This window comes from Oculina patagonica, chromosome 1, assembly GCF_052425735.1.
Source record: "Oculina patagonica isolate OP01 chromosome 1, crgOcupat, whole genome shotgun sequence".
In the NCBI taxonomy this organism is placed as follows: Eukaryota; Metazoa; Cnidaria; class Anthozoa; order Scleractinia; family Oculinidae; genus Oculina; species Oculina patagonica.
Genome location: NC_135758.1, coordinates 18,064,303 through 18,088,634, shown reverse-complemented (window position 1 = coordinate 18,088,634; position 24,332 = coordinate 18,064,303). Strand labels below are relative to the sequence as shown.

At 38.7% G+C, this 24,332-nt stretch overlaps 1 protein-coding gene across 1 annotated transcript; it reads left to right on the top strand.

Annotated features, from left to right (window-relative positions):
* The first annotated feature begins 12,676 nt into the window (after nucleotides 1-12,676).
* On the top strand, nucleotides 12,677-13,574 carry LOC144636806 (uncharacterized protein KIAA1958-like). Its single transcript, XM_078496009.1, has one exon. The coding sequence runs from the start codon at nucleotides 12,783-12,785 to the stop codon at nucleotides 13,572-13,574; it is 792 nt and encodes a 263-aa protein (XP_078352135.1). The 5' UTR covers nucleotides 12,677-12,782.
* The last annotated feature ends 10,758 nt before the right edge of the window (nucleotides 13,575-24,332 follow it).

Sequence of the window (24,332 nt, the reverse complement as noted above, 5' to 3'; positions counted from 1 at the left end):
CGCAGAATGATCGGTGGACGGGGCCGGAATGATATCTACTTGTTCGACATATGATTGAAGTTCGTCAGAAATTAAGAAATAATCTAAACGCCTATATATGGTTATGTTTAAGGAGCTGCTTCGTCCTTGCCCTTTGCCGCTCCAGGTGAATTTTTTGGCGTCCGGGTTTCTGACCCTCCATATATCGCACAGATCCAGATCTAGCATGATTTCCCGAATAGCTTCGATCGAGCGAGTTTTTAATTTTGGATTCCCACCGCTTGCTTCCAGCTCTATATCGAAGATAAAGTTGAAGTCGCCACCCCAGATAAAAGAGGTATCTACTGGGCAGTCAAGGTTGTTGATTACTTCGCATATCTCTAACAAAAGCGATACTTGATTTTTTTCATCATTGGGTGCGTAAGAATTTATTAGTAGAAAGGAATTGCCTTGCAACTGGCACAAAGCGAGGATAAATCTGCCATTTTGGTCAATAATTTTCTTAACGATGCTATAGTCTAGTTGTTCACCAAATAAAATAGCGACACCTTTACTATTCGACGTTCCATGAGACATAATTATTTCGCCTTTATATCTTTGGGACCATTCCGTCTCAATATCAATAGTCGAATGAGTCTCTTGAAGAAATGCGATTCCTCGATTTCCACCGTGTTTTGCCACCCAGTTGAATATCTTTTTAGATTTCCTATACTCGCGTAGTCCTCTCACATTGAGAGATATTAACCCTACATCTATATTATTATCATTGAATAAGTAAACTTAGAGAAAAAAAAAGTCGTGAAATTGAGTGCGTAAAGACCAAACAATATAAATAAGTATGCATACAATAAAGACAAAAAGGCACAAGGGACTAGACACATATATAACAATAGAACTAAGAAGTGTGATTAGCATTTTCGGGTTTGTGAATTTTGATTTCTCCTGAGCAATTCAGAAAGGTAGTAAAGCAATTTCCATCAACTTCGAAATCCTCCTAACTAAGCAGACTTAACCAACATTGGCTATAGCAACCCTGAGTGCGCCCTTATCCGGAATTAATGACGATTAAGACCAATAGTATTATAATAAACTAATAAACTCACTCAAGTAGTTCCTTTGGCACGTTGTCGATTGAATATTTAGCGTTTTCAATTTTCAGAGTTCTTCCGATGACTTTTGCTTGTTTGCCACTTGCCCGGGCCTTAAGCATCGCTTTGATCAGGACTGATCTTTCGTCCTGAATTTCGCTGGGATAATCCAAGGTTATATAGGCGTCGCGATAGTAGAGGGATTCTTTGAGTTGGTTTCTATTCCGGAAAACATTCTCCTTGTCTTCCCTGCAGACGAAACGCACCATTATCGGTCGAGGCCGTCCTTGGGTTGATTTACCCATTCTGTGCACGGCGTGACATCTCATCTGACTTGTCTCAATGTCCATTTCTTTGGCGATAATGTCGAAGATTACTTCCTTACAGTTCTCGCCTGACCTTTCGGGAATATTCCGGAAAATTAAATTTTCACGTCGCGAGTATTCTTCGAGGTGTAGGACTTTCTCCTTCTCTTTCTTTAATTGGGTTCTCAGCTCGTCGACTGCTTGTTCTTGCACGGCTAAGGCAAGCGATAAAGCTTTGTTGCTTTCTTCGAGGGAGTCGATTTTGCCTGAAGACGTCGCCGCAGCCTTTTCTATGTCAGCCACGCTACTTCGTAGCACTTGTATTTCGGCCTTTAAATCACTTTTGAAACTTTCCATTTCATCTCGGAGCTGTCTGAAGTTGTTCTCCATTTTTTCGCCAAGAGAAGCGAGGGTATCCATTATAGCGTTCAATGTTATCGGCGTAAAGGTGTTGTCGTTTGAAGATGATTCTGTGCAAGTAACCACACTCATGTTTAGGCTGTTAACACGAGGGAGCTTCGCGTCGACGTTTGGCGGACTTTTTGGGCTGCTGGATCTTTTCTTTCTTTTCTTATTTCCCATACAAACATGGGAGCTTTCTTAAATAACGAGAAAAAGTAATTTGGCTGATAAAACTGTTCCACAAGAGAGGAAAACGAGTTGAAGGACGGAGCTTCATGCAACACGTCCGTCCGCCATTGCTCGGTCCCAGGAGATCGTTTTTGCTGACTCTATGCAAACAAGAAAAGCAAGTGAGACTATTCCTCGCACTTACTCAAGGTCAATAAACAGGACTCTGGCCAACTAAAATAAAGCTTAGAAAGTTGTGGGAATATGAAAAAGCTAGATGCTGCCTCTTGATGTACAGCAAAGATAACAGTTAACAAGACTTTGCTCGCATTCAAGTTTAACGTAAATAAACAAGACTTTAATAAGCGATACGTTTGCTCGCCCGTTAAACTTTTAGATAACTAAGTAAGCGAGACTTTTGCAAGCACATTAAACTTTTAGACAACTAAGTAAACGAGAATTTTGCTCGTGCGTTTAAACGTTTAGACAACTAAGTAAGCGAGAACTTTTATTGAAGTTTAGTTACTCTTTTGAACATTAACGAATGCCCTGGGGTTAGGCATTTGAACAGAAAGTCTCAGCTAAGTTCACACGCCCGGCCTATGCCCCCCCCCCCCCCCCCCTATACCCTAGCTGTAAATCGTACAGCCAAATGATTATATTTAGTACTAAATACGATTATAGTTTTTTTAAGTGAAAGCGATTGGCATGCTTACGCCAAAGTATTGAAGTGAAATTACTCGAGTTTTATGATACATTAAAATCTTGATTTTTGGGGCGACTGGTTTCCCAATGATCGTTACGATCGATGCGATTATTGCGAAGTTGACGCTGTAACGAATATCAGTTTCCATACGATCGCTGAGATCGCCACAAAATAGACTCTGCCCCGCCAACGACGCACTGCATCGTTTTGTATTTATCGTCACAACGTTCTTCGATCGCTGGTGAGTAACAAGATCTCCATATGATCTCAACGACCCTACGATTGACGAGATAGAACTAAAACGATCCCTGCGACAACGATCGCTATTATGATCACTAAATGATTGTTTTCATCTGACTGCCACGATCACTCAAATCTTTCTTTCAGTGAATCTAGCAATCGCCGAGATCGAAAGTGTCACATGGAAACCAGTTTTACGGAATCGATCTTTAACAATGAACTTCATGATATGAAAGCTCGGCCTTCGCACAGAACAAAATATTTGATAGCAGTTACTTACCAAGAAATATTAGTTCTTGAGTATCCGAAACTAAATCCAAGCCGTTGCATTGCACCAGAAGCATCTTGGCGTGATTTTTATTTTGCATTTAAGCACTATATTTCATTGAATAAAGCAGTTAATTAGCGAAATTTGTTTTTTTCCAAACTATTTTTCGGAATGGCTGGCGAGATTTTTTGTTTTGTTTCCTTTTGTTGTGTGTTAATCATTGTGACTAGGAACACACTCTATTGTTTGTTTTCTTTTCATTTTTCGCAAGGGCTTGCGAGCCTAAGCAGTTCAAGAGTCCGGTTTTAACGACAAAAACATTTCAAAAAATTAGTTTTACTTGGGACACAACATAGTTGTTTAGCACTACGTATGGTCGATCCGATGCAGCCATTGATTTCTCGGCGGTGCTTTTTTCAATTCTTCAAGCGTTCTTGTTCCATTGACTTCAGCGGTTGAAGTCTTACTGAAACAGCGGGCGTTCGATCTTAACACACTAATATCCAAATCAAATGTTGCGTTTGTTCAACCTTTAAATTTTAAATGAAACGACATGCTGATTTTTAAAAAACCTAGAAAAAAATAATAATTGCGTCCGTTCGGATTTGAACCAACGACCGGGGCTTACACAACTCCTGTAGAAGTGCTCTCTACCAATTGAGCTATCGTAACTTTCTGCAATACAGAGTGTTTTCTTTTGATTATTTAAATAATATATTTGGACGCGCTTTAAAAAAACGTTTAATAACTCGGGCATGAGTAAGGAAAACCCCCAAAATCGCTCTGTTTTATCCTGTCATACAGAGATAATGTCCACCAAATTTCTGTCCTGCATATAGCGTTAATATTTAACAATTATTCGCCGAAGGCGAAGTGATTATTGTTGGTTGAATAATCCCCGAGACGAAGTCGAGGGGATTATTCAACAATAATCACTGAGCCTAAGGCGAATAATTGTTTTAGTATAATTTTTAGAGGTGATCATCAAGAACTTAAAAAAATAACGATAGCAAACAAGAAAACAGCTAAAACAGCGAACACAAGTGTTCGCTTGCATACGGTGTAAACCAGTTTAATTCAATTAATTCATCGATTAAAACGGAACAAAACAAACACTATGAGAAAGAAAGATGTCCGTTATCTTTGTATGATTGTTGATGACTTCTAAGCGAATGTGGGAATCCTCTCGAAAATGAGTAGCTCCGGTGAGAAGAGAACTAAATAATGTTTGCTCAATCGATCTGACTGAGTTTCTCATCGATCGCCAAAACCGCCGTGTTTACGATCATTTCTAATGCCTTGAGAACCATCTCTTGAAAATATTTTCGGTCCAAAAGCCTTGGTAGTTAATTTGAAAAATTCCCAGTGTTTAAAATATCCAGGACTTGGACGGGTTTCTTTCAAATCAAAGAAATTTTCATTCAGCAAAAAGCGGCCATGTTTACTTGCCTGGATGTCAAAGGTGGCGTGGCTAAGTAACCAAGCCTTCAAAGCTATAATCACCTCGCGCGGGGTGAATATAGCCTCATAAGCCGAGCTTCTCGACCAATCAGAATGCTTCAATTCTTATAATCACCTCTGAAATTATACTAATTAAGTATAACGAGTGATTTATATATATTCAATTACAAAGTAATGTATGGGCACGTTGCACAGAACTGCTAATTTCTCGATTCTTGAAAGATCCACACGAAAAACAAAAACGTAGGGTTATTAAGAGTCATACAGAGATACTTCAATGCCAAATTTTAGACTGAAAGGTGTAATATTCGAGCGGTAGAATTATTTAATCGCAGAATTGTTTTACATTATTACAGAGCAATGTATGGGCTCGTAGCACAGAATTACAAATTTCTCGGCTCTTGAAAGATTTTCATCAAAAACAAAAACGTAGGGGTTTAAAGAGTCCAACAGAGATACTTCATGCCAAATTTTAGACTGAAAGGTGTAATATTCAAGCCGTAGAATTATTTAATGGTACTAATTTGATTCTTTATTGAACTATTTACAGAGCAATGTATGGGCTCGTTGCACAGAATTGCAAATTTCTCGGCTCTTGAAAGATTTTCATCAAAAACAAAAACGTAGGGGTTTATTTAAAGAGTCATTTAGAGATACTTCATGCCAAATTTTAGACTGAAAGGTGTAATATTCAAGCCGTAGAATTATTTAATGGTACTTATTTCATTATTACAGTGCGGACACTCGAACCATGAACGCCAAAGCTTTATTTTCACTTTATTTTTACTTTTTTTTTCACTTATTTTGTTACTTTTTTAGCACTAGCCAATCACAGTCGCGAATCGAGGCAACAGCGGAGACATTTTTCCACGTTATTTTCAAAGAGGCGCCATGATTTTGCACAACGGCGGAGACATTTTTCCATTTTTTCCTCGTTTTTTATCAATCACGGTCGGTCCACATCTTTAGCGGGATATTTTACCAGGGTAAATATAATGGCGGTTTCTGATGAAAATATTACTAGTTGTTTTCATTCAAGGACAAGAAACAAATAAAACGCAACATATTTATTTCAGTCGGCGGCAGACGTCAAACAGCATTAGAAACACAACGTAGCATTACACTAGTTAGGAAAACAACAACATATAATGACAAATTATCATCAGAGAAATGAGTTTATAGTGTGTAATACTACTAGTCACTCAGTACTGAGGATACAAGGGTTCGACATTTCCTCGCTTGTATTCTTCAATTATGGCTGGAAGTCTCCAATCCAATTCCTCATCTGCGGGAACTTTATTTTGCAAAGCCCTCTGTAACACCATTAGATCTCTATCCAATGCACCACGATCGACATACGTAGCCGGGTTCTGACATTTCAATCGCGGCCTCATTACGGCGAAGAAACCTGATTTCGCGCGCTGACGTGCGGCTAAAAATACATCGTTGTCATTCTTGGCTTTTCCATATTTCTGCTCTAGTTCCTTGAGGTCGCGCTGTAAGGTTCGGATATCATTTTGTAACTCCGGGTGCTTATCTTTCAACTTACACAAGTTCACATCGGTACATGGATGGTTTGTGCACCGAGCTTTGTTATGACCTGATTGGCGACATGTGGCACACACCTTCCCGCGTCGATCGTGAGCATTGGGTAATTCTTCAATTTCTTTTCGTTTTTTCTCCAGCTGTTGCTTAGCACTTTCTATTTGCACAACAAGTATTTGGAGGTTTTCTGTATGCTCGAGCGCTCTTCGGTCAAGGGAGCTGTGTGTTTTCATTTGTGTTGATTCTGATCTGTTGGAAAATCCGCCATAGATGCTTGAGTCGGGTGCCTGTGCGCTACAATTGGCCTCATAGACGGTGCTCTCTAAATTTTGGGACATCTTTAATCTTTTCGGTTCAAAACCGGTCGATCGCGGTGCCGTTCCACTTCGTATCTTCTCCAGTTCGGCTTCCAACACACGCCTTTCGGCCAACAATAACTTGTCTGGAGACGGGAAGAAGGCATCGAGGTCTTCGGATTTCACATACGCTAGCGACCTTCTTGATCTAAACCCTCTAGTTTCAAATTGTGTTGATAGACGCTCCATGCACAGTCCCGTTTTCCCACCACGAGGGGCTATAAATAGCTCAAGAGATCTTTTCGAGATAAGCTGTCAATCATGTCACAAGTAACCGCAATTCCTAAAATAGGCAACTGAATTTGATGCATCTATTTTGGAAACAGCTTCGCCAATTGCTATTTCGGTCTCATTGATAGTGAGCAATGTATTTTTTCTGAGGTAACATTTTACCTGGTTGAAGCAAAACTCGCAGGTATTCAGATGCGGCGAGTACGAAGGCTGAAACAAAAGATTGATACTATGTTCTTGCAAGATATCCCTCAGCAACGGTTCGACTTGGTGTCCGTGGTGAAATCCACAGTTATCCATTATTATACAGTCACCGAGTTCCAGAATTGGTGAGCCATCTGCTCTTTCCACTGCTAAAGCCTCATCGAAAAAGTTCAGCATTTCCATTCCATTAGAAGCGCCCCGTAAAATATTGTAGTAATCAACTCCTTGTATCGAGTGAAGCAGGTTTAGCGTGTAGTTTGCGTTCGAGGCGTAGCGCTGGAATTCAATGGCAGGCTGGCCGATATATGAACTACCGTATACACGATTTCCTGAAGTAATTTTGACACCGGACTCATCGAAAAAGTGAAGTGTAGTACAGTCTAGTTGCGCAATTTGATCAAGAAAATGATCTTTATAGATGATGTTTACGTCTGACAATGACTCCGTCGGTACTTGCGTAAGTTTTTTCCTCGTCATAAAACAATCCTCCCGAATGCACTTTTTTGTTGCACTTTGAGATGGCAAAAGATGAGGTGGCGAAACTCCATCCAGCAATAAGCGCTGTTGAAGTTCAGATGTGTATGTGCTGGGCTTACATAATTTCTCGGATTCAATGTAATCGACAACGTCTTGTGTAACAACATTGCGAGTCGCTAATTTTCGCGTCGGAGGAAGAGACGTGTTGTTGTCCTCATAGTTTTTAACAACTTTGTTTACATAGCCAATACTAACTCGAGCTGTGCCTGAAATTTGTCTTTGGGAAAATCCCTGGTGGTGGAGATCAAGAATTCTCTCTCGATAAATATTTGGTAATGCGCTTCCATTGTCGTAGATGCCTTGTTGCTGATTAATCCTGAGATTACACTGACCTAATTATTTCAAAACAAATAATAGAAAATCATGTTTCGTTCCCCGAAAGAGCTTAAATTCGACAAAAGTCTCCAAAAATGCGTCTGTTTAGATGAAAATAGTACTTACTAGTATAATTTGCAGGAGCGTAGGCCATTTTGCGGTGAACTGAAAACCCGAGTCTGATTTCAGTGAGAGCAAATGAATTCCCGCCAAAAAAACCGCTAGCGTTTTTTGGAATACATGTATAACGGCGCACCGAAAGCATCTCAAACGTTGAGTGGAACGATAAAAACACGGAAAAATGGAGAAAAATGTCTGTGCCATTGCTTTGGTGCAAGGATGTGATTGGTTAGTTCTTGAATAATGTAAAAAAATAACTACAAAATAAGTGAAAATAAAGTGAAAATAAAGTACAAACAAAGTGAAAATAAAGCCATTGCGTTCATGGTTCGAGTGTCCGCACTGTAATTACAGAGCAATGTATGGGCACGTTAAACAGAATTGCTAATTTCTCGGCTCTCGAAAGATTTTCATCAAAAACAAAAATGTAGGATTATAAAGAGTCACACAGAGATCCTTCATGCCAAATTTTAGACTGAAAGGTGTAATATTCGAGCCGTAGAATTATTTAATCGTACTTAATTATTTAATTGTTTAATTTTATTTATTTTATATCTTGTTTGTGTAATTATGTAGTGCCTTTGTTGTAAATAAAGTATTCATTAAATGCAAAAAAAAAAAAAAAAAAAAAAAAAACATGTCTAGAGATAGTAATTTTTCAGGTTAAACGTTATTGGATCATATGACTCTTATTACTTATACAAGCCCCTTTGTACCACAACCCAGCAATCATTTGATTCATAACACTCTAAATTTCCTTCGAATTCGAACTATTATATTAGTTTTCAGCGATCATATTAGGGTGGAGAATAAAGGGGTTGACAACGTCTTACAATTTAGTACGTCAGAGAGAGTGCGAGAAAGCCGGTAAACTGGACAGACTTCTAGTCCTAAAAAATTGTGTTCTGACTGTTCATTTGGTGTTCATATCAGATGTTGGGAACATTCCGGCGCCGATCGAAACTTTAACTCTTGTGACGATCAAAACTTTGGTGACGATCGAGACTAATTAAAGCATATGACGCTTATTACTTATAAAGATGCATTTGTGCCACACCGAGCAATCATTAATTCACAGCATGCTAATTTCATTCGGATGCTAGTTATAAGTCGTGAGTGATGGTGGGCGAAGATGGCAGGCGAATCAGAAACTGATAATTCAGGCAGTAGTGGCCAAACTTCTCATCCCGAAACTATTGTCATCATAAACTGTGTCCTGAATGCTCCACTGATGCTCTTATCCGTTTTTGGCACCACCCTGGTGCTAGCCGCCATATTGAATACTTTTTCGCTTCGTTCACTGTCCACTGTGTTTTATGCAGTCTGGCTGTCTCGGACCTCGTTGAACTTTTCGTGAAACCGTTTAATATCGCGAAAGAACTCACAAATGATTTGCTTTACACGTTAAGGAATACCACGACCTTTGCTGCAAGTGGTGTTTCGCATTTGACAATTACAGCTAGAAGTGTGGATCGGTTCTTGGCTCTCCATTATCATATGAGATACCCGAGTAGCGAATCGTGCTAGGTCTAAAAATAGAATGCAAATGAATCAGAAGCATATAACCCTATGCTTCTGAAATGAATATAACCGCCACAAAATGCAAGGCCTAAAAACATCAGCGTGTTCTGAATGAAATAGAAGGAATCTAGGCGAATTTTCGTTTTATTTAAGTGTTTGAGGAATACCTGCTGCTTTAGAAAGTGTTTTAGGAAAATCGTCCGCCATTTCGGTTTGTTTGTCTGAGTCTTGTCTGAATCGTGACGTCACTCGCGCGCTTCGCTATTTGATGACTACACAACGTAATTGTAAATATCGATGATAATTTTAAACGTTTTAGATATTTTAAAATATAATATATTTTTTTACCGATAGATTGTTTACTTTTACGACACATTCTAACGAGAAATGTAATTTGTGATAGTCTTAGATTAGCATAAATTACTGTTTTGCCGGCACGGACCAGAGGGTTGGGCGCGGGTTTGCGGTGTGCAATGTATAGTGGGATTTGAGTTTGTAATAGGTGGCCGTTAGGAAGGTGAGACATTCTACGGTCAGCCTTCGCCACGTTTTGGTCAATGTTTAGTTTTGCACTGGACAAAACTAAGGTCAGAGAAATTATTCCTCGAAACAATCGTGATCTTCTTGATCAGAAAAAGAATCTTGTCGCGACTATAATTTCAGTTCTACCAATATTTTCTCTTGGTTCTACGAGATCGAGCGATGCAGTGCCGCTGATATTAAAAGAAGCGTGTTGCTCCTCCTTTCGTTCAATAAGAAGAGTAATAAAGATCAGTTTAGAGCTAACAAATCGGTCCTAGAAGCAATTAAAGACGATATCGTCGGTTTTTGTCGTAAAGTCTTTGAGAAATCCAAGAAAGCGTTCTATCGAGGAATGTCTTTTAAGTCACCGTTCTGCTTTGGAATCCCGGTTTGGAATACAAACATCACGACGTGGCGGATGTCAGACGCAAACGATGAGAAGAAAACTTATAGAGCTGAAGCAAGCCAGATTTTTCTTTTTCCGTAGAAAACCAGGTCGCTGTAGAGACTCCTTCCTTCTGCTGGTCCTGCCGACTTACGGTCAAAGTGGCTAGGCAACAACGCCCAGGATCAAGGTGTAGTTTGTTCCATTTTACTTTTGATTTGATTTCCTTTTGATTCGTTAACCCTTTTATTCGTGTTTTGTTTAAAGGCAGATTGCGTAGATCACTTCAGTTTTGGAAAGTAATTGCCACGATCGACTTGTTTCATAATAGGCAGTATTAGTCGGGCTTCATGTTGCCACTACTTATAATTCGACCGCTTTTTGTTGCAACGAACAATTAATCGCTAATTTATTGATGCCGGAAACTTTATCTGTCTTTGTTTAGATCACTATAACGGGCTTATTAGTTTATCACTTTATTTTCTACACCTCCACTATCTGTTCCTATTTTGATTCCTTGTTAAAGCGTTTATTGTTTTATCTTGATCTCGGTAGCTTTATGCGCATAAATTTTATTGTTGCTACGAGCTAAGATTTCGCGTTAGTCTCCAATGCATTTTGCGTCCTACAGTATTAGTACTTTGCTTTATGGCTTTTTTTAGCCTTCTGCTTGAACAGCACGTGTCCTTGAGGGGTCTATGATATGAGATTGTTTATGTTGAAGATTTGAATACAGTGCCCTTGAGGGGTCTATGATACGAGATTATTTATATTGAAGATTTGAATACAGTTCCCTTGAGGGGTCTATGATATGAGATTATTTATGTTGAAGATTTGAAATTATTTATGTTGAAGATTTGAATACAGTGCCCTTGAGGGGTCTATGATACGAGATTATTTATATTGAAGATTTGAATACAGTGCCCTTGAGCGAGGTGTCTATGATACGAGATTATTTATGTTGAAGATTTGAATACAGTGCCCTTGAGGGGTCTATGATACGAGATTATTTATATTGAAGATTTGAATACAGTGCCCTTGAGCGAGGTGTCTATGATACGAGATTGTTTATGTTGAAGATTTGAATACAGTTCCCTTGAGGGGTCTATGATATGAGATTATTTATGTTGAAGATTTGAAATTATTTTTGTTGAAGATTTGAATACAGTGCCCTTGAGGTGTCTATGATGTGAGATTGTTTATGTTGAAGATATGAATACAGTGCCCTTGAGGGGTCTATGATATGAGATTATTTATGTTGAAGATTTGAATACAGTGCCCTTGAGGGGTCTATGTTTAATGATTGATAATGTTGAAGATTTATTATCACTGCCCTTTAGGGGTCTGATATGGGACTGTCAATGTCGAGTATTTATATATTTTCATAGTGCCCTTTAGTGGTGTATAGAGTATGTTTCTTGTAGTTTTGTTTATTTCTGGAATAAGCGTTCATAAATATTGAATTGCGTTTCTCTGGAAGTTGCTTGTCTGTATGTATTAGCTTGCTTAGTCTCTCTTTTGTTGAGGTACCATGCGCCTTTATTCCTAGCTGGGGTTTACTTTTAATTTCTTATATATTTCCCCCTTTTTGTTTGTTTTCACATATTCCTTTAATATCACTTTGTTTGGTTTTTTTCTTTAGACATTTCTGGCACGAGGTTATGGTCTTTACATCATGTGATACAGGAGAGGTGTCTTTATTAAAAAAAAGAAGAAGAAAATGAAATTTACAGCTCTTGTTTTCGAGTACTTGAGGGATTTCTCTTATTTACACAAGAGTTTTCAACAGATGGAGATCTTTTGCCTCAACTGTGTTGGGTACCAGTCCCATCCCTGTAAAGCCCATCAATTGTGCCTCGTTTTTGCAGTTAATGCTGGATTCGAGCACATCAGTTTTTTCTATCAGTTGCGCATTCCATGGTTTCAAGTCGCTGCACGATCTGGCAAGCCTGAGTGTCCCAATTATCCTTCACTGTTATAGCAGTTAAAGAAAATACGGTCCACCAGCTAATCACCGAAAGGAATGCCCAGAATCAAGGTGTAGTTTGTTCTATTTTGCTTTTGCTTTGCTTTCAGTTTTGATCCTAATTATCCTTTGGTTTTTTCATACTAGTCGTGTTTAGCGCTTTTCATCTTATTTTAAATTTACTCAATTGTTTTTGTATTTTATTTCCTAGATCATGAGTCTGAAGCTTTGCCATTGCCATTTATTTTATAGGTACTGAGATTTACTCATGAAAATCGTAGGGAGTAAATTCAGATTCAGAGCTTAGCCAATCAGGAGCACGAACGACAAAATTTCACTGTAAAAAAATATCGTTCGTCCAATTAGCAACGCGAACGACGAATTTTCACTGGTGATGAATGAACGTATTGAAGGAAACGTCATCCCACAGCCGTTGCCGACAAGAAAACCCGCGCTTTGAAAAATGGCCGAGGGAAGGTTTGCTTCTGTTTCCTCAGTTGAAGAATTCATTTTAGAACAGGAAAACAAAAACACCGCTCAAAAAACTGAACGAGATGTAAAATTGCTTGAAAGATTTTTGATAACGAAGAACGAAGACAGAAAAATAGAAGATATTCCGGCTGTTGAGCTGAATGAATACATCAGCCAATTCATCATTGCCGTCCGCACCAAAGATGGAAATGAATACGAGCCGACTTCTCTTCGAAGTTTAGTGGCTAGCTTCGAAAGACACCTGAAGAAAAAGAGCTATTCTGTAAGCATAATCAACGACTTGGTGTTTGAGAAAACCAGAAAAGTTCTACAGTCTAAACAAAAGCAGCTAAAAAAGCAAGGAAAAGGAAATAAACCGAAAGCGTCGGTAGCTTTGACAAGCGAAGAGTTAAAAATATTGTACGAGAAGGGTTTGCTCGGTATGTGTAGTCCCGAGGCACTTCTAAACGCGCTCTGGCTAAACAACACTCTTCACTTCGGACTCCGTGGGTGCCAAGAACATCGTGATATGTGCTGGGGATATATAAAGCTACTGAAAACGGCAAGCGGAGTCGAGTACTTGGAGTTCAATGAAAGACAAACAAAAACTAGAACGGGATTAGACTGCAGCGATGTCAGAACCGTACCGCCGAAAATGTTTGCGACCGACGGAACTGAAAGAGATCCTGTCGCAGTCTACAAATGTTTTGCCAGAAAGAGACCTGAGGAAATGAGTCAAGATGGTGCTCCGAAGCGACGGAGCACCATCGAAATCACACAATAACAGGCAATCAACAATAGGTAAGTGATCTTTATTTATATGGCTTACAGTTTATTGTAATTTAGGAACGAAAGATCTCAAATTCGTCAATTTATGAAGCATATTTTTCGATCGCTTGAGTCGAACCGACAACGACCGTTGCAAATAATTAACGAGAGAGCCTGGGCCGCCTGTGATTCCACCTACGCAAATCGCACAACTATCTGGCCATAAGAATTTGAAGAGCATAGAAAATTACAGCACTGTTTCAACGAAGCAACAGATGCACATGTCAAAAGTGCTAAGCAGTGTGATGGCTGGTACCACAGCTTCGTCCTCTTCTGAGACAGCTTGTTCGCAGTCCTCCGACTCTCAGAATGGTGGAAAGCAGCAGTCCATGGCACTATTCAGTGGCGCAGTTATTCAAGGTGGCAATTTCTCCATCAACATAAACACTTTAAATCAGTCTCCGACGCTTTCTACAAATCCGTCAAGCTCTGAAGCGATGCGATGGAAACGTCTAAGGCCTTTGGAACTGGAAAGTGACTCTGATGATGAATAAATTGTGATTTATCTTCTTGACTTAACTTTGTTATTGGCATGGCTTCCTTTATTAACAGACATTTGACTTAACTTAAAAATTTTGAATGCTGCAGATCTTTTATTTACTCAGTTGTTGAGCACTTGAATGGTTTTACAGTGTCATTTATTGTGCAAATAAATTTGTCTACTCAGTAGCACGGAAAAGAAAATCTCAGTACCTATGAAATAAACATATTACAGCATGGAAAATGCTTTGTACGATTTTTATTCACTCGTTGATACGTATCAGAAAACTCACTCGTTCGCTACGCTCACTCGTTCGTTTTCTGACACTACTCAACTCGTGAATAAAAATCGTACGCGCGCATTTTCCATGAAGTAATCTCTATTTATTGATCCCACTTTCCGTTTACATGTTCTATTGGTGTATTGTGATATTAAATCTGGTGTCAAGTAAAAAGATTGTCTTTAATTATCACTTCAGTATTTTGGAAAGTTTTTGGCGCACCTTGTTTCATATTAAGCACTATTAGTCGGGCTTCAAGTTGCCACTACTTTTAATTCTGGGTTTTTTGTTACAAGGATTTACCGGTAGTGATGCTGGAATCTGTTTTCGCTAAGATCGCTATTGAGGAGCAATGTTAGATTTAGTGTTGCTGGAATCTGTCTTTGCTGAGATCGCTATAACGAGCTTTTTCGTTTGCAATGTTTCGTTTTATTTTCAACACCTCCTACGATATTTAATCCTTTATTTATTCCTATTTAAAATTCGGGGAAAAGCGTTTGTATTATTAATCTTGATCTTGGTAGCCGTTTACGCAATAATTTTAGTATTGTTACAAGCCAAGGTTTCGCGTTGGTTTCCAATGCATTTCGCGTCCCACGATGTTAGTGACATTGCTATTTGGCTTTGAAGCCTTCTCCTTGAAGATGACGTGGCCCTTGACATGTGCCGTTTACGAGTCTATAATATCAGTTTGTAATTTTCGATGATTTGTTTAATAGTGCCTTTGATGGGTCTATGATATAAGATTGTTAATGTTGAAGATTTGTATACAGTGCCCTTGAGCGGTCTGTCATACGAGTTTGCTTATTTTGAAGATTTGTAAACACTGCCCTTAAAGAGGCAGATGTGAGACTGTTAATGCTGAGCAATTGTATATCAGATAGTACCTTTGAATGGTGTATAGAGTATGTTTGTTGTAGTTTTGTTTCTTTCTGGATTAAGCGTTCATAAATACTTTATTGTGTTTCTTTGGAAGTTGCTTGTCTGTATGTATTAGCTTGCTTAGCTTCTGTTTTGTTTAGGCACCTTGTGCCTTAATTCCTGGTTGAGGTTCTTTTTTAATTTCGTATATATTTCCCCTCTTCTTTGTTGTCACATATTCTGTTATTTTTACTTGGTTTTTCGTTTTTTCTGCAGACATTTTTGACGCGAGGTTCTGGACTTCATCTACCTGTAATACAAGAGAGGTGTCTTTATTAATGGCGAAAATGAAATTTACAGCTCTTGTTTCCAGAACTTCCGGGACTTCTCTTAGTTACGCAAGAATTTTCAACAGATGGAGAATCCCTGTGAAGCCCATCAATTATACATTGATCTGCAGTATCTGCTGGATTCAAGCAAACTAATCAGTTTCTTCTATCAATTGCGCTTTCCATGGTTTCAAGTGGCTCCACGATCTGTGAGCTACCCACTCAGGTGGAGCCTCTTTAGCTGCGAATTCTGGCGTCTCTGCAAGGAATCCCCGCTGTCATGGCCCTTTGGCCTCAACCTCTGTTAAGAACACTTACATTCAGTGAACACTCTCTAGCAAGAAGATTAGAAGTTCAAAATTATTGTCACTTTTGCTCAAGCCCTTTCTTTTTATCTCTATATGTTGGCTCGGCTGGCCAACGCACCCAATTTATAACTGAGATGTGTGTCCGGATGTGTAGTGGAGGCAAAACAAGTAATTTGTGATAGTCTTAGATTAGCATAAATTACTGTTTTGCCGGCACGGACCAGAGGGTTGGGCGCGGGTTTGCGGTGTGCAATGTATAGTGGGATTTGAGTTTGTAATAGGTGGCCGTTAGGAAGGTGAGACATTCTACGGTCAGCCTTCGCCACGTTTTAGTCAATGTTTGGTTTTATTTTTATTTCCTTTGTCATCCGTGGATGCAGGCTTACGCTTCGTTTTGTTTAAATATTTAGTTCTCCTATTATAATCATATATTTCGAAAAGTATTTGTTTACAGTATGTTAGATAACTGAATACCCTAAAACTCCAATGGTTGCGCCACTGCCTTGGTCGGGGGCACACGTTCCCCGTTTTCTCCACTTGCTGGTTTTTAGGGGTTTTCGTGTCCGGCCCTGGTGCATTAAGTTTTCTAACGCTATTCATAATTTGTAATTTTTTGTATTATCCGTTGAGATTGAATTAACGGGACGGTGGCTTGGCTGGCCAACGCACCCAATTTATAACTGAGATGTGTGTCCGGATGTGTAGTGGAGGCAAAACCTGTATGTACTCTTAAGTGTCACGTATATAAATATAATTTGATTTGATTTGACGAGGATTACCTCAATCTTCGTTGGTGTCGAATGCAAAAATGGTTTGTTCGTTTGCTTATTTGTTTTATAAATTCATTCATTCTAGTTGGCGCTTCATTTCTATTGCCAGAATATAGAATTGTATATTTCCTTCAAGAGCATACTTTATCTCTTAACATGTATCCTAACTAAATAATAAAGATGGTAAATTTTAAGCTCGGCAATAAATAATGAAGATGAAGTGTTCAACATGACTCGAGCATGGGACAAAGAAAAATTCTGAGTCCCCGACGGGAATCGAACCCATGGCCTCCCAGATACCGGTTGGGCGCTCTAGCTAAACAACTGAGCTACGAGAGACTCGTAGTGAGCTGGGCCATTTTACTAGGTTTGATAAGTGACACGCGTCCTGCATACTGCTAGGATCAGCAATGTCAAATTCATCAATTTTGTAGTAAATAATAAAGATGGTAAATTTTAAGCTCGGTAATAAATAATGAAGATGAAGTGTTCAACATGACTCGAGCATGGGACACGCGTGTCACTTATCAAACCAAGTAAAATGGCCCAGCTCACAACGAGTCTCTCGTAGCTCAGTTGGTTAGAGCGCCCAACCGGTATCTGGGAGGCCATGGGTTCGATTCCCGTCGGGGACTCAGAATTTTTCTTTGTCCCATGCTCGAGTCATGTTGAACACTTCATCTTCATGTATCCTAACTGTTTTGTTAGTCAATAAGAGCGCAAAGGACAGTTAATACCCCAGCCCACCAAATTCCATGCAAATTAATAATTTTAATTACTCGTCGAAATTTGCCTTTTACTGTTCAAACAAATTTAAAATTGCTTCCAAATGCACCATTGTCTCAAGTTGCCAAAAGAATGAAAGGATTGAAAGATGCCAATAAAATAAATTAATGTGGCAAAGGGACCTCTCTTAACGATGATTAGTTATATTGTCAATATTTCTAAAAAAAATTTACATTTTACCGAATGGAGATGGCGTTCGAAATGTAGTTCAAACATGCAAAAATTACTTGTTCTGAGTGTTAAATATCAACTGCATCCATTAGTTTGTTCAATTTAAAGGAAGGGTATCGTCGCAGCTGGCTAATTCATATATCTCTATCTTTGAAAAACATTTATTTGCTACCTGTCACTCAAACAGAGCCATACTTCTCTAATTTTTTTTGTTTTCGCAGACTTAACAGATATTTTCAATTTTCGCAAATAATATTTAAAGTTATAGAACCCTCGAATACAAAAAGAAGTCATCGTGTGCTGGACAATAAGCAATTATTGGATGAGGTTGAGCATGATATCGTGAATTATCAAAACCGAGGTCTGTGTTATCTGCCGAAGCCGAAGGCTGAGGCAGATAACACAGACACGAGGTTTTGATAATTCACGATATCATGCGAAAACCGAATTCAATAATTGTTTTATTATACGTTTTCAAACAATTTGCCATCACTTTTTCTAGCGCCGGCGTAAAACTTTGTCAGAACATTGACCAAAGCGGTTTTATCTTGTGGTTCCTCCAGGTTCTTCTCCCTCAAATAATCATTCAGAATTTTTACACTTGTTTTTGTTGTTCTCTTGGTGTTTTTAAAATCTTTATTCTCGATCAAAAATTTCAATTCCTCTTCGGAAACAGAGGCGAATCGCTCAGCCATATTTTCAAAAGTTTGACAGCACTACACGGACGAGGGGCTTGGAAACTAGGCGGACTTTGAACTCGACATGATATCTGCTGCAGATATTGGGTTATCATGTCAAGTTCACATGCTACTGTATATTGACTGAATGCTCTCGACCAATCACATGTTTCAAAGTAATTCTAATGTATAATAATGTCGCTTTACGGAGGTAATCGAAGTAGACACTAAAAGCCTTTAGAGGCATCTTTAGATGCAGCTTGCTAGTTAGGTAAACCTGACATTGGGACTTGGATCAACGACCACATGAACCTTTTTGTGACAGGCAGCAGACTGATGCGATAGACATATTTGCCAAGTTATCATATTAGATTATCGAGTCGTACATATGTGAGAGGGAACGTGAAGATGGCATACCAATCAGAAATTTGCAATTCAGGCGATATAGATAAAAGGGAGCATGGTCCTGAAACTATTGTCATCATAAACTGTGTCCTGAATGCTCCATTGATGCTCATATCCGTTCTTGGCAACACTCTGGTGCTAGCTGCCATATTAAGAAGGCTTCTTCGCTTCGTTCACCGTCGTTTATTTTACTCTGCAGTTTGGCTGTTTCAGACCTTTTCGTTGGACTTCTCTTACAACCGATTTACATTGCTACTTATAGACTCAAGGAAAATGTCTCCCTGCCTCTGGCACTGTTCATAACGGCCTTTGCTTTGTGTGGTGTTTCGCTCTTTACAATGACTGACAGCCATAAGTGTGGATCGGTTCTTGGCGCTTTATTACCACATGCAATATCCAAATTTGATAACTACACAGCGCACTTTGTATACATCGGCAACTCTTTGGCTCACCACCATTCTTTTATCATTTTTGAATTTTTTGAAAATTCCAGAGGCAGGAAAATTTTTTGCTACTGCTTTTAGCATTATTTTTTGTCTTTTAGTGTCTACTATTTGTTACATAAAAAATTATCGAATTGTTCGTCAATATCAGTTGCAAATTCACTCTCAGCAACAGGCTGTGGAAAGCTTAAGTGCTGAAAATAATCAGAATATGAAGCGATCGAAAAAAAGTTCTATCAACACCTTTGTATATTATTTTGTGATGATTCTGTGTTATTATATGGCAAAGCCAGTCTTAGGCAAATCCGAGCGTTCTGATTGGTTCTTTCTTGGTCGGGATTTTGCCATACGGACCGTTTCCATGGAAACGGTCCAAGCCGTTTATTTTTTTCGAAAGCCGGCAAATTCAAATTTCCAACTAAACCGGTACCTGCGAAAAGGAAATGTGTACTCTCATTTTTCACGAATAGAAGAAACTACCGAACGGATTGATATTTTACTGAGCTTACAACGAGGACGAAGAAAACGAATATTCACCAAGCGAATTTCAACCGCATCATCTGAAAGATTGGGAAACTTCTGATGTGGAAACTTAAACAGGCATCACCGAAAGCCAGGAGCTAGGCCATACCGCAGACGATTTTATAAACGAACGGAAAACTATAAACACAACTAAGAAGACGGCTACTGAAATCTACGCTCTACTCCGCTACATTGAAGGTAATAGTATGACAAATGAAAGAATTGATAGCCTACCTGCTACCGAGCTTGACCAACTTTCCGTCCAAATGAGTCCAAATTTTTCACGCAGCGATTTTTTTTTTAAACACTCGAACCAAAAAAAGGAGAAGAGTACGAGCAAGCAGCAATTTCCAGTTTTCAACGAACCATACAGACCTGAGAAGAAATATCCATTCAACATACTCAACGACACCGAGTTTGAAAAATCGAGAAGAGAACTAGCTGCGAAGTGCCAGTCACTAGGTTCACAAGTACGCGTAGTACGGCGAAGGAAAGAAGCCGCGAAGCCGTTCACCGCAGGCGTTTGATGAAGACGGCGAAGTCGAAGATGCTCTTTTTGAAGCGGGAAAATTAAGCGACTCCAATCCAGTGGGCACTTCATAGAACTATCTTGTCCTTTTTTTTAAAAAAAAAAATTACCCTTACACTTCGGTTTACTAGCCAGGGACGAAAGCCGAAAGTTACGGGAGCTGAGACGTTCAACTTCAACGCCGAATGATGGCCAAGAAACCTCAGTTTGGTTAGCCGAGCGGTCTTCTGGCTTTCAGTGATGCCTGTTTCAGTTTCTACATTAGAACTTCGGCTGTTCCGAAAACGCGGAGTGCGGAGTCCGAAAATGCGGAGTCTGTAAAAAAATAAAAAAAAATAAAATAAAATAAAAATAAAATGAAAAAAGTGTGATAAAAAAATTAAAATAAAATGAAAAATATATAAATATTAAACTAAATATTAAAAAAATAATACACATTTTTGCACAGCTTCGCCCGAAGCAGTGAAGCGGATCGTTCAGACCGCGGCCATTTCTTTCTTCAAAAATGACTGCAGTTCACGTTTCACGAAATATTAACAAACAGTATTTCCAATTTTTTGGAATCTCTACTCGTAAACTTCAAATAACTTTAGTTTCTTTTTTACCAAAGAGCCTAAAGCCATGTTGCTTCGCCTGGCTTTCCACGAATACACAGTAAACTCTCTAAAAGAACCATCAACAACGTGGCACTTTTCAACTTCGCCTTTTATGCTAGACGAAGTTCAAATTAAAGAAAAATGTACAACAACGATACGCTACTCCGCAGCACTTAATAAAAAAGCAAAAAATAAATAAATAAAAATTTCCCCAAAAGTCATTTAACCGCCTTTGTGCCGTGGATATCTACATCCATCTGTGGACATGTCATTTTTGGTTGAAATCATGTTTTCAGTGCAAGAATACTAATTCTTTTGATTGTAAGTTCTTTTCGCTGGGAACTCGGAACCTGGGAACCGTTTATTTCAGGTGTCATGGAAACACGTCTGTGTCAAGGATAATCGTGATAACTGGTAATGGTTATGTCAAGCTTGCAATAGCTTTTGCTTTTCACTACAAATGACACATCTGTTGCTGAAAAGTAACATTGTATATTTTGATACGGGTTAGATGTACACTGTCTCTTACACAAAAAACGCTTTCATTCTCGTGTGTGAAACGTGAATTGCAGTCATTTTTGAAGAAAGAAATGGCCGCGGTCTGAACGATCCGCTTCACTGCTTCGGGCGAAGCTGTGCAAAAATGTGTATTATTTTTTTAATATTTAGTTTAATATTTATATATTTTTCATTTTATTTTAATTTTTTTATCACACTTTTTTCATTTTATTTTTATTTTATTTTATTTTTTATTTTTTTACAGACTCCGCATTTTCGGACTCCGCACTCCGCACTCCGCACTCCGCGTTTTCGGAACAGCCTTAGAACTTCCCCGATCTTAAGAATAATAAAATCCGCTTGCTGAATGTTCGTCTTCTTCGTCACGATCAATAAATTTGTTTTCAAACTCGTGGTAGCTTGTTCTTTCTGCGGTTGCTCGCGTCATCATACTGCACTTTACGGAGGAAGCCCTTTGAATGCAAGTGACCGGAAGTGCTTTTAACAGAAAAATAAACACGCATGGCTCGAGTGCCATATAATAAACTACTTACTAACCTAGCTTGCTCGAGCCGTACTGGGGAATATTGGCCCTCGATCGTTTTTGTACGGACCTCGCTGCGCTCGGTCCGTACTGCCACGACCTCGGGCCAATATTCCCCAGTACGGCCCTCGCGCTCGGTTAGTAAGAGGTTATTATTCACCGATGTTTATTTCCTTGATTGTTCTGGCTATTTCTTGTAATCACTGGACAAGTACGTGGTTCTTTGCCGACACTGTGGCATTTATGAACTCATCCATCAATCCATTTTTGTATTGCTGGCGTATTCGTGAGCTTCGAACGGCAGTTGTTAAGACAGCGAGACAGATGTTTTGCAAACAGACGGAAGTCAACTAGCTACTGTAACTCAGGGAGTTAGGGTTTAAGTAAAGATCTCCTCAGGGGAACTTGTCATATTTAAACAAAAATCCTGAAATTCGTTTTGTTTTTTATATTTGCCAAGTTTTGGCTTTTTATCGATATACTGAAGTTAAACCTTATATTTCTCGTTGGTAATGACACTAGTAATGTCACTAGAAAAGACTGATCCTGAATTCCCGGCCTCTAGTGAGTTAAGACCATCATTTCATTATTGTATTACCCATTCAAGACATCACAAGATAATGGAATTAGACTTATGGGTGTCTTGTAATATTTTAAAAAGTTCTTCATTACTTGCCAAACGCAGCAACAGACAATTGACACAATGCCCTCGTTTTGTTTCTTTGCGTTTCCCATCCTTTGTCGAAGGAATGTTCTTTGCCCTTCGTAGCAGTGTGCAAACTAGGGATCTCGTAGTATGGCACTCTTTACAATAACATGCGATATCCGAATTTAATGACTACACATCATGCAGGATATACATCAGTAACTGTTTGGCTATTACCATTCTGTTATCATTTCCAAATTTTTGGAAAAGGAATACGATATTTTTGCTACTTCTTCTGTCACTATTCTTTGTCTTTTCGTTTTATACTATTTGTTGCATCCGAGTTTATCAAATTGTTTGTCGACATCAGTTACAAATTCATCCTCAACAACAAGCTACGGAAACTCAGGGGCGGATCCAGGGGGGGGGGGGTGGATTGGGTGGCTAGCCACCCCCCTTGATCCACAACAAAAATGAAACAATGACACTGGGTAAGGTTATTTTTAGCTAAAGTAAAGTTGGAATATTTGTTAACTGAAAGCATCTGCCCCCCTTAGCCAGGCAGCCTTCCAGCCATCCAAACTTAGGGACAGCCTTTTTTTCAGAAATAGACTGTTTTGGGAGGCAGTTTACGAGTTTCTGTGTTAATGTAACAAAACGTGTGTATAATTTTTAAAAAAGCAGCAAAGACAGCAAAGCCTACGATGCATTTAGAACCTTTAATAATTAATAGAAAGACACGCTTCAAAATGTTGTTTTGCATATAAATGCATTGTAGCTGCCTTAATTCTTTGTAAAAAAATATTTTAAAATGCGATCTCTGGTTAAAAATTTGATTAAAAACGACCTTTCGACTATCAGTCTATAGTCTTTGACAAGTGCAAAATAAAAAGCGCGAAAGTTAAAATATATACTATAAAAAGTGTGAAAAAGCAAAATTATAATAAAAAAATTAAAATGTTTGTGTGCGGGTAAAAATGCTATTGAGAGGTTCAAAATAAAATTGAGTTTGTAGGGAACCTCATGATACTAAATTTTCAAGGTAGAAAAACACCACAGAGTAATAAACCTAAAATATACAAGAATGGTTAAGACCGCCTGAGGAGCAAGCAGAACAGAGACGGGGGCTATGATCTTTCCGCCATTTTTGACCATCTGTTGTCACGTGATAAAACAAAATGGAAACACGAGACAACTGAGCTAATTTTTATCGCTGATGAAGACTGTGCGATGCAATCGAAAGCTTCCCTTACAAATTTTTCAGACCTTGCGACAAGAATATTTGTTCGTTTACCTTGAAACTTGTATTGTTATAATTAATATTTTATTTGGCTTTATGCAAGGGGCTTTTTATTTCCGTTAAATGAAATACACGATCACTAAAACAGTATACCTCTAAGGGAATGGTCAAAAATTGTAAGGGTGGGTCAGAGCACATGAAATTAAATGACCCAGTTCCTTTATAAACAAAATTAGGATGATCCCCTCAATTACAACAAAAATGCTAGTACAACAAGCAAGTTGAAGCTAAATATAACAGAAATGTTAAAGCTAAATTACAATAAAAATAATACAGGTTTTTGGCAGCTTTAATATTGCTGAGTACAGGTTTATACTTCATTAGTAAAGACTCCAAGAAACTCGACTGGTTGAAATGTTGTTACTGGGAATAATAGTTACATTGTTAAAACTAGTTTATTTAACGTGCAAATTACATTTGGCAACACCAGCTTCATTGTTAGTGGCATCAAGTAAATTGTATAAACTATAAAGGACAACAAAAACTTGACCGCCTCGCAACTATACGGAATTATGGTCAGTGCTATATATCTATATGTCTATACGTTCAGTGCTACTAGCTGGCCATT